Below are 13,555 nucleotides of genomic sequence, written 5' to 3'. Positions count from 1 at the left end.
CTTGTTCTCGTCACATTATAAAAATTGTTAGAGCTCCATGATAGGTCGCGTAAATGATAAATATACTGCGGGTAGGGCTGAACGAGCAGCTCTACGCAATAGAAATACAAACATGGTTCTCGTCACATTCAAGAAATTGCTAGCTCTGTGAGGGGCTGTCTTAAAGAAAAAAAAAAAACATAAACATACCGAGCGGGTAGGGCTGAACGAGCAGCTCTACGCACTATAAATACAAACACATGGTTCTCGTCACTTTCAAGAAATTGTTATTTCTATGAGGTGCTCTCGAAAAGGACAATCATAAACAAACTGAGTGGGTAGGGCTGAACGAGCAGCTCTACGCATTATGAACACAAACATCAATGATAATATTAAGCATGCAGGACTGTAGTCATACCTATGGAGTGTGTAGCAGCATTGAAACACTCAGCAGCTAAACTTTTGGCTAAAACTATTTAAGTTAACGGTATTACTTCAAATCTTGTATTTTCCAGGAAGTAGATTATGTTGGTGACATTGACGTACTCGTCAAAACGAAGACCGGGAAGTACAGTGGCTCTGGAACAAACTCTAACGTCTACATCCGCCTCTTTGACGACAAAGGCCACCAGTCCCGTGAGCTGCAGTTGGATGTGTGGTGGAAAAACGACTTTGAAAAAGGACAGGAAGGACAGTAAGTAGATTTCTTACAAGCTTAAGAAGTTTTATTACAAGCTTGAAAAGTATAAGACTGGTAGTGACACTTTCTCTCTCTCCCCTCTCTTTATCTGTCTCCCTATATTTCATATTTCGTATATAGAGAATCGCCTAATTTTGCTATGATTTACGAATTTTGTTGATTATTATGTTTGCTATGATAATGCTGTTCTTTCCATGACCTCCGTGCAAAACGTTGGCATTGTTTGTCAGTATGTTTGTTTTTCGGATGTTTTTGGTCAAATCGTTAACCACTGAATAGATTGTAATGGTATTTGGCGTATGGATAGTGTTTGCGAAGACTTTTTTCGACCTTTATTTGACCTTACCCTTGATGGTCGATTTTCCCCGATATGTGACCTTCAAACTGCAGAAGAACATTTAGTTGTTGTATCTATTGTCCTTGTCGTACTATTGTCTTGATGTTTTGGTTGCAGATAGGTATTGATGTCAGACAGAAGTCGTATATGCCAGGCCTCCTCTGCCTAGCAATTCGTTCTCTTACTGCAGGGGCGTTTTTGTTTCGATAATCTGCTAAATACAACATCTTGTTTCTGCCAATGTGACTACAGGTACAAACTGAAGGATGTAAAAGTGGCTGCCCCGATTGAAAAGATAGAACTGTTTCGGGACGGATGCCACCCTGATGACGACTGGTACTGTGAGTCCGTCTCTGTCCAACTCAACCCGGACAACAGCGGACCTACATACGACTTCCCTGTGAACCGTTGGATCAGGCAAAGTGAGTATATTTGGATTGATAAACATGCATATGTCCCTGTCTCGCTAAAACCGCAGTAGATCGATGAAGGTGCAGAGATGTGTTCCTACATTAGTATATTACACACATGCTACCTATGCTTTACCTTACATACAACTTATATTGCCTATATCTGTATACAGATATGTATAGATGTATGTTCTTGTGTGTGTGTATAAGACGTTGATTGCTGTTGTTGTTTTGTTATCTATGTATATATGTATGGGTATGTGTAATGCTTTGATTCATCGCCTATTAACATAAGTAAGAATGTAATCGCGTGTTTTAGTATCTACTGTATGTTCTAATGTGTGTTGACAAACTTACTAACTGTTTCTCATGTTTATCAACAGATGATCACGTGTGGCTGAGTCCCGGTGGATGTGAGCCTACAAAAGACGACGTGAAACCCAAAGACGGCTAAGATGAGCTTTTGTTGATTTACAAAACCATCATAAGATTATAATTTGTTACAAGTGTTGTTGGTGGATAAAAACGATAACTTGTTTACTTTTATATTGAGGGGTCTATCATAATTTGTATCTTGCACGTATCTGTTACTAGCACGTGGTGAATGTTGTATACGTATCTCATTAATAGCAAAGCAGCCTGTTAAACCTTAGCTTTGACTAGGCTCCACAGCTCCCTGGAAATAGACATCATAAAAAAACTAGCCAAATAGACATGTACCATCCCCTCGCATGCTTCATTAAAAGAGGGTCTCTTATAATTTTTTTTACTTACTTGTATACATTACTGGCGAATGAAGTATCTTATTAGTAAAATAGCCTGTTATATATGCAGTTGCCTCTATCAGATAATACCGGTCACTGGAAAAAAGAAATTGACCAAACAGATAGGCAACATGCTAAAAGAGGTAGCGGGTCAGAGAGTACAGTTTGCATGGAAGTAGCGAGGGAGACTACTAAAATGCCGAAGGAGTAAGCTGTCGTGGGGGTTCAGTTTGCAACTGGCTCCCTATACTTGTTGAGCTGTTCTCTCAGGTCAGCTAACTCCTCTGGTGTTTTATTTTAGAGTCTATTTTGCGATATTGTTTGCAATCCGTGGGGTCTTGTAGAGGTACTGGAAGGCAACCTACTACTATATCTGCCTTGCAGGAATGTTCAATAAATTTAGTTAAACTGTCAAAGTACACATAATTACGCAAGGGCATATAGTATTACATGTGTTATTCTTGGACTTTGGTCGCTGTATACCGGTAGTATATATCATCAGCAGTCATTGACAATTTCATGCTTGGGTTAAGTTTAATGAATAAAATAAAGCGGTGGAAATTGTGGTATCAAATATCCTTTGTTGGGTATCACTAACGCACGCACACACAGACACACATTCACACGAACAAAGCAATACTTAGAACATCTTGATAGCTAAATTACTACAAATCCTCTTAATATACTAGACTATTTCGTCATTTCAAATGAAATGAAAACGGCATGGAACACAGAAACAACATTGCCATGTATATTCAATGTATTAAAAGTCTTGAGTGTCTACGTCATCATAAAATTTTTCAGCATGTTCACTGAGGCGACACCAATTCAAGTTGTTTGCTCTGAACTAAACTAAATATGGTTATGAACTGCCTAATCAACATTAAAAACAGTTTTGTTTTGGTTCACACAGTTTTAGAAACTTCATATTGTGAGCTCCATTTTCGCATCCAAATATTTTCATGTTGACCTCTTGCTGCATCCTTTTTTAAAAATTCAGAGAAGAAATTTCGAAAACATAGGAATTCATTATGAAACTCTGTACAGAAATTAATTAAATTCAAATTAAACGTATGCCATGTCGATTAGATTATATGAATGACATTCGCACCCCAACATTTGGCCGTGTAGAAAAAGCGTTTTTTAATCATAATGTAAATCGTACAAAGCAGCTGGAAAATAAGCAAATGCTTGCAAAAAATAGAAGTCAAATACATATGTCATAAAACTCCAAGGTCAAACCCAAAAAATGATAGACATATTTCAAGACGTCACTAATGAACAGTTGCTTATGTGTTTTGATTGAATAACGATAATTATGTTTTGAATAAATAACAATAAGGTCTAAGGGGAAAATGTTGTGTCACCGGTTTTGTCCCTAAAAATTCGGATCAGGAGGTAAGATTTTCTTCTCTTTTAGGCCGAAGTGATCCAGCAGAGATATGTATCAGATACAGTATTTTTGAGCATCAAATTGTAATCATACAGATATGCATTGTACAAGCAAAAATGTGTTGATAAACTGTACAAAGTAGTGAAATGTTTACTACACTTTCCTCTATGAACTGTTCAAACGACTCGTCTACTACGCGTAAAATACAGTCTGCTTTAAATCTAATCACTCAGACGTCGGATGGAAAATTTCATATCAAATTCCAAGCAAAGGTTGGAAGGTGTTGCTAATGTATCGGATAACTGGAAACGCAACAATTTTTACTAGGACCATGCAATGCTTAAATGTACTATGTTTTCTAAATGTAAACAATACTATTTTTTTCAGTTACAAGTCCATTAACATTTAACATTCAGCAATTTGCATCAATTTTAGCTCTTCCGTACATTTTCAAAAGCAAAACTCTGTAACGGACTACAAATATGTGAGTTTGTATTTTTTCATTGCTTTACAACTTTTCTCTTTTTGAACACAACATGAGTTCTTAAACGTTATACATTAATACTATTACTTACAAAATGCTTAGGCCACAACAATTAATATATTTGGTGTGTCTGGACTTTTGCAAGCAATTCTTTAGCAATAGGACATTGCAAAAGTAATCTTTATGTATGGATTGCATATGTGGAAGGGTCCATTTTTGTGATGGGGTTGAATTGGGAAAGATATATGATATATTGTAATGTAACCATTCGATACAACATTTTTTTACATGAATTACCTGAAATACGTTGATGTTGCCAAGTCGTGACTTTGCAACAGTAAATTTTTTGGATGGCGGAGGTGTGTGAAATATATTGCATTTGCTCACAAACGTTACCTTTTATAACACACTCTTTTTGTGGACAACAAAATTTCCTGAATAAACATATTTGCTATTAACATTTAACTGTTTGCAATGAATCAAATTACTTCTACTATTTAATATTATTGATATCATATCATAACAATAGCACTACTTTTATGGCATTCAATATGCAAAAACAGCAACTATATCATTTAATACCATTCTTAATCTGTAGTGAAAACCTCATGTCCTTAGTAACTCCTTTGTAAGAGTAAACATTATAAGTCATTTTACAGCTTAATGTTGTTTTTTCATCATTATTATTTTTTCATTACTCTTATATAGTAATGTACTCATTATTAGTAAAAAATTTAAGTTTTTGTCGTTAAGGATTTACATTTTTTTCAAATAGTTACTGCTTTCAGAGTTAATACTTCAATGTATTTAAGGTATACTATGTGCAGAAATTCTTTTGATGCCGTAATTACAAATAAATACAAAAACCTGCTGATCCGCTTTTTTCCCGCAAATTTAACGATTTTAGCGGTTTTTATTGAGTTTCTTGGGCAACAATAAAACGTAAACTAAAAGTAAACAGTTACCTGCTCAAGGACGCATGGTAATTGTTCTACATTAGGGCTGGGTACCGGTACAAAAAAATCAGGTCGAGGTCTGGTTCAGGTCCAGAGGATCAGGTCCAGGTCCGGACCTGAACCTGGACCTAATTCAGTATGTGAAAACTTGTGAATGGATAATACTCAAATCAATGGTCCATTTGCTACAAAGAAATCTGTTTTGTGTAGTATTCCACTCCCACTGGCTACTCCACACAATCCTACAAAGCTAACTGCCTCTGTACGATTGACTGTAAAAGTTGGCAGAAATTACTATAGACTCTACTCTATTTTGCTCTTGCTATTTTCCTCGACCAGTAGGCCCCAAAACGTCTGAATGCCTGATCATATAATCTGTTCATTTTCCAATCTGTCCAATATCCGGTCTACCGAATTTTTTCAGGTCCGGTTTTTCTGGACCGGTCCAATAAGAAAAACCGGTTTTGTACCGGTACACCGTACCGGTACCCACCCCTATTGTACATTGTGATTTTGTAATTATATTTCAGCCATACATAGTATGGTGAAATATATTGTATTCGTAATGTTTCTTTCTCCTGTCAAATCTTCAAAGTGATTCATCTCCGCCGTTCCTGAACCGAATGACCTGCAATTTGGCACAGGGGTAGAATGGGCGAATACCTTGATGATCTTTTCTCATTTTTTTCATATCTGCCTCTAAAATGATTTTATTGAGGTTTAAAGGTCATGTTTTGACCAAAATAAAATATATTGCCCCCCTGTACCCTGGTCTTACAATGGAATGGCCTGAAATTTGGTGTAGATAGGCATTAGATAGTTGGTAAAATGATCCAAGTAAAAGTTTTGACATAAACTACTTTAAAATAATCAATTTTGGCACTTTTCTGAGGGGTAATTTGTTTTCTTTTGGCCTCCTGGCGTGACCTTCCGTGACCCCGCACAGAGCCCACACCTGTGCGCCAAGAGGGCGAAGGCTAATTAATATTCATAAGCGGGGCCCCACGATTCCGTATATACTGCAGTGTTCCCGCCAGAATTTTTTTCGGGGGCCGCCGAAGAACACCGAAGGCCCCGGCCCGGCAGGGTCCAGGGGCAGAGCCCCGTTGGGGTCCCAGATGGGCGAAGCCCGCCTGAAACCCTTGCACTTTAGGCTATTCAGAAGGCTTATTGTATCAGTTTTTAGGGGCATTTCTGTAATAATCACAGCAGTCACTTAACTTCTCTTCAGGCGTTTAGCGTAACAGTATTTCAGGTCAAACCGTCAAAGGCAACTAAAAAACTTTAACGTTAACGTTAATGACTTCACGGTACTTATAACTTTTGTCCGGTTTGCCATCCGAAGTTGAATCGCTATCGATGGTATTTTCGCTGCACTGTTAGCTCCGTACGTTTTTAGAAGGTTCCGTTTATCACGGAACTGCTGTTGTTTCAGAAATCTCACGGACTTATGCTTACAGACATTCCTAACTTGTGTTTCTTTTTCTTTCTTTCTTTCTCCTGTCAAATTTTCAAAGCGAATCATCTCCGTCGTTCCTGGACCGAATGACCTGAAATTTGGCACAATGCATATGGTAGAGTGGACCAATACCTAAAAGTTTGGTACAGGCGTGCATGGAGTATTTATTTAAAGAACCCAATTTTCATTTTTGGCGTATATCACTTCAAAATGACCCATTTCGGGGTTTTACGGGACGTGTTTTGGCCATTCTCGACGTTTAGTGCGTTCCATATATGGCAAACGAATCAATAACTCCCGCCCTGGGCGACAGGTGACAGGTGTCAGTCTGCTAATTAATTGAATTGTGCCGCCAGCCAATCAGCGAAGAGAAAGGAACACTTCGTCGGCAATGACGCAACATTTGATTGTCATGTTTATATGTAGACGGAACCATTCATATTTGAGAGGATTTTGTAATTTATGTTACTCCATAAAAGGTTACTGCAAAGAAAATAGGAATATAATATGTGAGCATTATTGTGAAAACAGCAATTATAAATATACACAAAATATATATACGGAAAGAAACTTTTAGGTTTGAGATTTTTATGCGGACCTTCTTGAAGATTCCACCGGACTCGTCCATTTTTTAATTTTACATTAGGTCACAGACTCCCGCAGCAACTGCAACTGTGCGCCCAAGTCTGCAGTTTTCTGCGCATTTTACGTCAGCTTCTACCCAGTTTCGGTTGTCATCGGTAGCAGAACATCTTTAGGTAAGAAATGGCTATCCTTACATTGTTCACTCCGTTGTTAATGTACATTGAAAGGTGTTTTCGTTTGTGAAATTCGTCAAAACAACGTTATATGAGAACTGTGGAACGCTGGTACCGCAGGCAAGTGCTGACAAGCCACTGCCGTCGTTGTGTATCTCCGTTTGTTGTCAAAAACATGCATGAACTGATAACGTTAGTAGTCGAAATCAGTTTTCCTTAGGAAAGGGCTAAAGATACTTCCACACGAGATGTCATGGTGTTTTCTACATCATTTCTGTTTTTTGACGGTAACTAGTTATCTTTATTTTGATCGTGACGACGTCCACATACTAGTATTTTTCTGTGGGGAGGGGTCAAATATATTATGCTGCTTATTGTGTAACAGTGGGGTTTAAGCGCTGCCAAACTGACCACGCCAGTTGCTCTAGAGCTTTTGGTGTTGTGGTTTGCACGTTGGATTTGTAATCCGCCGACCCGGTGTCGATCCCCGGTATCGGCATGTTTGTTTCTTTCTGTTTTTTAATTTATAATTTTTTAATATTAATATTAATTCATCCTTTGGACTGTGATTTCTGTAGAGTTTATACCAAATGTCACTCGTTTGACTTCTATATGATGGCTTTAATTTCATTCATGTCAATCCTGTTTGATCCTGTCAGTTGTACTTTTTCATTTGCAAGTACAGCTTCTGTATATGTATTTATTGTACCTCTGTTGCCATATTCCTTTATCATTTAAAAGCATTGTGCATTAACATTTTGAGGTGTCCACAAATGTGTAAAACAATGATTGACATGTCTCTATGTTTGTTTTTTCAGCAGTAAGAAGATTGTGCTCATGACACACAGCAGGTAGGGCCTGTTGTCTTTTGTCGCTAGACTTGCATGTACATGTAGGAGTAGACTGTAGAGACAGGTGCAGCATTGGGATCGACGAGAAGATTATGTGTAACACAAACACATTGTTATCTTCTGACAACAATATGTATTCTTTCCAAATCAATGGTATAATTATCCAAATATTTGATTGATGTCTGCCTTGAAATGCCAAATCTCACTCTCCTGTTTGTATCATTCAGATGGGACCTCTAGAGAAGAAAACAATTGGTCCATGAGAAGCTGTACGTAGGAGGAGGCACACAGATCTTGTCCCAAGCAGCAACAGATTGATGGCAGATTGTAAGTAATTGTGGAAATGTGTACTGTTTCCAAATCTGCCTATAGTTTGATGTCTCTGCTTTGCATTGATATTCTAACTTCCCTGTTTCTGTCCTCCATACCCCTCTACAGAAGAGAAGCAGAGCTTGGTCCATGACAAACTGTATGTGGAAGAAGCAGACAGACTTGATCCCAACCAGCCAGAAAAGGACACGCAGATATAGATTGCAACCGATTCTGAAAAGATGTATAAAAAATATATTTTGACGGAATTGTAAATTTTCTGCGATACTGCAGATCAACTTATAACAATGTAAAAACTTTACCTCAAATTACATGTATTAACATTAAGACAATCAGGTTGTGAGAGCAGACAAGTGTAAAATTGCCATTTTGTGAAAGTAAAACTGTAAAGACTGAAAGTTTTTTTTCATTGTAATCATTCTGAACTTCATCTCACTTGCTATCCAACATGCCATCACCATTTGTTTTATACAAGAAGACCAGAGACTTCATCGTTGTCAAGACGTGTATACCAAAATTGCAAAGGCCCTGGAGGTATATATCACAGGCATTTCCATACAAAATTTTGTTCCAATACCATGGCAATACAGAGGGACCAAACATGATAATAAAAATGGTCATAGATTCATCCTCTTGAAGTGATATATGCCAAAAATGTTAAAGTTCTACCTTTTATATGTCGAGAGCACCCTTATAGCAAATTCCATGTTATTCTGTTGTAATACGAGACCACAGAAATCTCCATTATGGAATGTTTGATTTTTTTTTTCAATTTATGTGATTGTGGAATAGCATTGTTGCATGGGCAGAGGGGTGGATTGAAAATGGTGCATTTGCTCATAAGTAGATGTCGGCCTTGGTAGTAGTTCATTTCGAGAAGTTACTGTTAGAATGTTCTATTTTTGCGCAGGAGTGATTTGGAACAGTTCAATTTTGCATGGGAACGGGTATGGCTGAAATATGCTGTATTTGCTCTCAAGCAAATGTCGGCCTTTCTAGTGTTCTATGTGTTTCCGTGCTAATATATGAATATGCAAATGTACCAACTTAAAAATTTTATGCAGTATACGCAAAGACCAGTTTTTTTAGTGGATGTGCTTTTGGACTTGTTCACTGGGCACTCAATGAATTGTTCCGGGAGGATTTTCTAATTCAATTTTGAACCGGACCGATTATGCAAGTCTTTTTAACAGTTTTATCCTGGTCCATTTTGCATGAAATCGTCACTGGAAAAATTTATTATTGCCCAGGGGGGTTAATTCTCTTCAAATTTAAGTTTTGACTGATCAGGTTGTTCAAATTTTCATGTACCAAAAGCGAGGTTGCATTTCAAAGTATCTTACATATCGTTGGGTGCCATCCTAGATAGTTTTTCATGCGGCTCCCATACCAGCATCTTACAATTAGTTAGAAGCTCTTACACCTCGCTTACTACCCAGTCCACCAAAAGCATCAAGTCGGATCTACTTTATTTGCTTCTTACAAATGTAAGGATATTCCGACATACAGTTTATGTCATTCCATTTTCCTCTTATCCTCCTGGACAATATAAAGAGAGCTCCTGGTTTGCTCTGTAAGAATTGTTGCATGCAAAAAGATTGTTAATTTTCTTCAAAGCGCATTGTCATTTATAGTCTCCGTTGTCTTAGAGGAAACCATGTCATATTATCAATTATTTAAAAAAAATGTCCTGGACGAGTTGCGCTACACTGTATGCATGTATTGTTATTGGTTTGAAATAGGAATCTCTAACTGGTTTAAACGCCCCTTAATAATGATATTTGAGTGCTGAATCTCCATTATTTTCTATAAATCACAGTTTATTTTTACACTACGGTTCTGTAATAGACAACAGGGAACACCAACCTTAGCGTATATGATACCGCAGTTCTCTCTTCCGTTGTTGTTGGGCTCATTCGGGGCCCAGTTGGTATATGTGATTGGTGACCCGTCATGCCACTTCCAGGCTCCACGCTCTCTACGTAGTCCGATCCACACACGTTTTGGACCTGCAGATAGTATTGTTTTATATTGGATATTATCTGATTAAAACTGTCTAGGATTATCTAACTTTGTTATTTCCTTTCGGTCATTCTGTTTGGTTTGATAATGTTCCTATGATATCCTACAAAGACCAGCACAGGATAATTGAATCTTATGACCAGTTTTTTGCTAATCTGTCCCTGGCCTTTCTTTCTGGCGGGTAGACAGTCTGTGATGTTTATGAGTTTATGTGTTTATGGGGGTCCATCCACCATTCAAACTGCCGGACAAGTCACAATGGTAGTACTTCCTTATTGTTCTTACCCTTGGTAAGATTCTGGTCACTTTAAGTTTATATATTTTTTAAATTATGAATCACGGAATTTAGTTGTTTATTACCTACCATAAATACCAGCATACTTGAAGAAATCTTTAAAGAAGCCGTTCTCTTGACTGCTCCCGATGGAGGCCAGAACTGCACCTTGCTCTCTACACTTTAAGTTTGCCGTAAACCAGGCGGCAGTGCTTGTTACGAACTTGTAGCAGTAGTCGTTGTTTTCCACCCAACCCTTTTGGCATGTAGCTGTAACAAACAACACGTAGGTATAAAGAGCTTGTGAGGAAAATCAGCCTTGCGTGGATGGCTCCATTCACTTAAGATTGCCCAGGCCTGCCTTGCCAGATATCTCATTTAAATATGATTATTAGGTACTTGAATATTGAAATGAGCCAAGTGCCAGCATATAGCTTGTAAATATGCAGTAGTTTGAGTGATAATTGCCGCCCAGTGTCCCGCCTTCACTTTGCATCCCAATCAGGCGCTAATCTGTCCTGGTGAGGTAATTGCTCGCATTCAATATCTAAAATCTGAGGAAGTGCAAAGGAAAGGACAAGAAGTCGTGTGTTTATACATACAGAATACTGGTTCATGGCCACTAATGATTTTGACAAAACAAGAAACAATACACATCTGTGAAACGCTGAATGGGGATATGGGAATGCACGCGCTTTGATTAACTTTCAATCTATTTTCTAATCGTCATTTCTTTTTTCTTATTGATTCATTTTCTTTAACCATAAATTTGACACTTGAATATGACACTTTTGAGTTTGTCAATCACAGGAAACATGGAAGCTTCTTTGTTCAATCCTAAATTTCAGCAGGGCAGCCATTGTAAAAGTTGTATTTGCCACGGCGTATGTGTAGTCTGGTCTTTTGTCTCTGTCCGGGTGTGAACGACAAACAAAAAGTACCTTCTTCACAACCAGGGAGAGCTACAATCTAACCCATACAAAAGATGGGGAAAAAATCACAGTCTCATACTCAGATAGATGTTTGAAGTATTTGACATGCTTCTGAAAGTTTTAACCACTCCCGCCGCTCTATAAACATTTATCAAAAATGTTATGCATCATACTTGAAGTGCTTCAGGTAAACTGCAAAAGAGCACAGCACAACATAAACACATTAAATAGAAGACACCCTATGTATTTCTATATAAACTCCTTACCCTAAATGACCAGACTTTTTTGCCCAATATAACAGTCGGGGAAAGGGCATTTCACCAACATGGGCGTTTCTGATAAGGGAAGCACAGGATTCTAGCTATAAAAAGAAAAGAACAGACGAGTTGAATTAGTGTGGCTATTTTCCTTTGTCGGCCTAGGTCATATATATGGTTGTCTGCCTGGACCAACCTCCAAATAACACAACTTATGTACAATTGTCTTGGGGGAAATATAGAAGGAGGAGACCAATGTCACTTTTTTCACGTTTTTCTACAAAAGTTTACACATCGAAGTATACTGTACATGCATTTGGGTGGATTTCAAATTCTTTTCATCATGGGCAATTTTACTCTGACAGCCCTAAACAAACATTCTAATCAGTAATGATAACAAACATGGCGACAGGCCAGAATCATTATGGCTGTAGATTGCATAGTACATGTATTCTCTAATGATTTGTTGTTCTCATGGTCAGTTTTATACACTATTTCATGCAAACTATAGCAACCCGTATTATGTCTTACTTCTCAAAGCACACAATTTGGCTCTCTGTTCTATTCTGGAGCGTTCGAAAAAATTGTTGGACCAAAATCGCGTCATTTCATACCCCAGTTTGGCAGTATTGAGTCAAGGAGGTTGTAATGTATTGAGCAAGGGGGTTAATATCTGAGCTATATAACTTATCTCCAAGCAGAACTTGCGGTAGCATAAGATAGTATTAGTGAGGAGTTTCATTAGCCTCCGCCTTCCTTCCCAAGCTAATGATGCTATCTTATGCCACGGCAAACTCCCTTCCTCGGCAAACCAAGCTCCTTGGGCAGAACCCCTTTCCCGGCGCATGAAAACGTAGCTAAAAGTTGAAAATCGCGAACCAACCCCCCCCCCCATCCCCAATAAAAACCTGCCCCGTTCGAAGACTGCAACAGAGGCAAAGTCGGACTTGTTTTGAGCGAATTTTGCTGAGTTTTTGCCGAATAGTACAGTCTCTTGACACCAGGGATTCAAAGCCGCGCTGCGGGGCCAAAATGCCCGGCCCAGTTGGTGGCGCTTGAACCCTACTTTTACATTTTGTACGGCTTTCTGGATGTGCATCTTGTAGAATCCATCTTCAACGTAAATAGAGAGACTGATTCTCTAAGACTGCCTAAAACTTTTCTCGTTCTATGAGCATAATAACAATCTTGCTACAAAACAACTGTTTATACCAACAGACTAGTCTACGCATAACAATAAACCTTGGTTCTTTTGTCATGGCACAAGTGCAAATTACAGCTAATTCCTTCCCATGGAGGTGCTAATTACGACCTGTCACGTTGAGTGATGGGCAGATTTACTAAAACATGGCTTACAGGGTAAAAATTGATGGTACAAACTTCAAACCTTTGTAGAAAACGGTAGCAATGACTTAGAATGATTGAAAAGGAAATTAAATCGTTGGAAATGTCCTGTTCTACACTCAGGTGTAGTTGAATATATTGTACATGGTCTTTGTTTTGAGTTATAAGGTGATTATAGAAAAAGGTACCCTAAAATTATATGCATAAATGTGAAAAAATCAATATTTTTCGCAGAGCAGGAACATGTTTCTCAATAAATCTCACTAGTTCTGAAAGGGAACATATGTCAGTATGTACTAAAAAAA

At 38.1% G+C, this 13,555-nt stretch overlaps 1 protein-coding gene and 1 long non-coding RNA gene across 2 annotated transcripts in view; both read left to right on the top strand.

The window, feature by feature from the left end:
• The window catches only part of LOC118432314, a 34,988-nt gene extending 32,224 nt beyond the window's left edge, over positions 1 to 2,764 (top strand). The window contains exons 6-8 of the mRNA XM_035843857.1: positions 495 to 673; positions 1,269 to 1,438; positions 1,810 to 2,764. Coding sequence (XP_035699750.1) covers positions 495 to 673; positions 1,269 to 1,438; positions 1,810 to 1,880 — 420 coding nt within the window. The 3' untranslated portion in view covers positions 1,881 to 2,764. The remainder of the gene's footprint in view (positions 1 to 494; positions 674 to 1,268; positions 1,439 to 1,809) is intronic.
• Positions 2,765 to 7,128: 4,364 nt separating this feature from the next.
• LOC118432345 lies at positions 7,129 to 9,019 on the top strand. Its single transcript, XR_004833055.1, has 4 exons — positions 7,129 to 7,240; positions 8,059 to 8,091; positions 8,319 to 8,418; positions 8,530 to 9,019. It is a non-coding gene; the product is annotated as an uncharacterized LOC118432345 (long non-coding RNA).
• The last annotated feature ends 4,536 nt before the right edge of the window (positions 9,020 to 13,555 follow it).

The sequence above is a fragment of the Branchiostoma floridae genome, chromosome 15 (genome assembly GCF_000003815.2).
Source record: "Branchiostoma floridae strain S238N-H82 chromosome 15, Bfl_VNyyK, whole genome shotgun sequence".
Taxonomy (NCBI): Eukaryota; Metazoa; Chordata; class Leptocardii; order Amphioxiformes; family Branchiostomatidae; genus Branchiostoma; species Branchiostoma floridae.
This window is presented reverse-complemented; position numbering and strand designations above follow the sequence as displayed.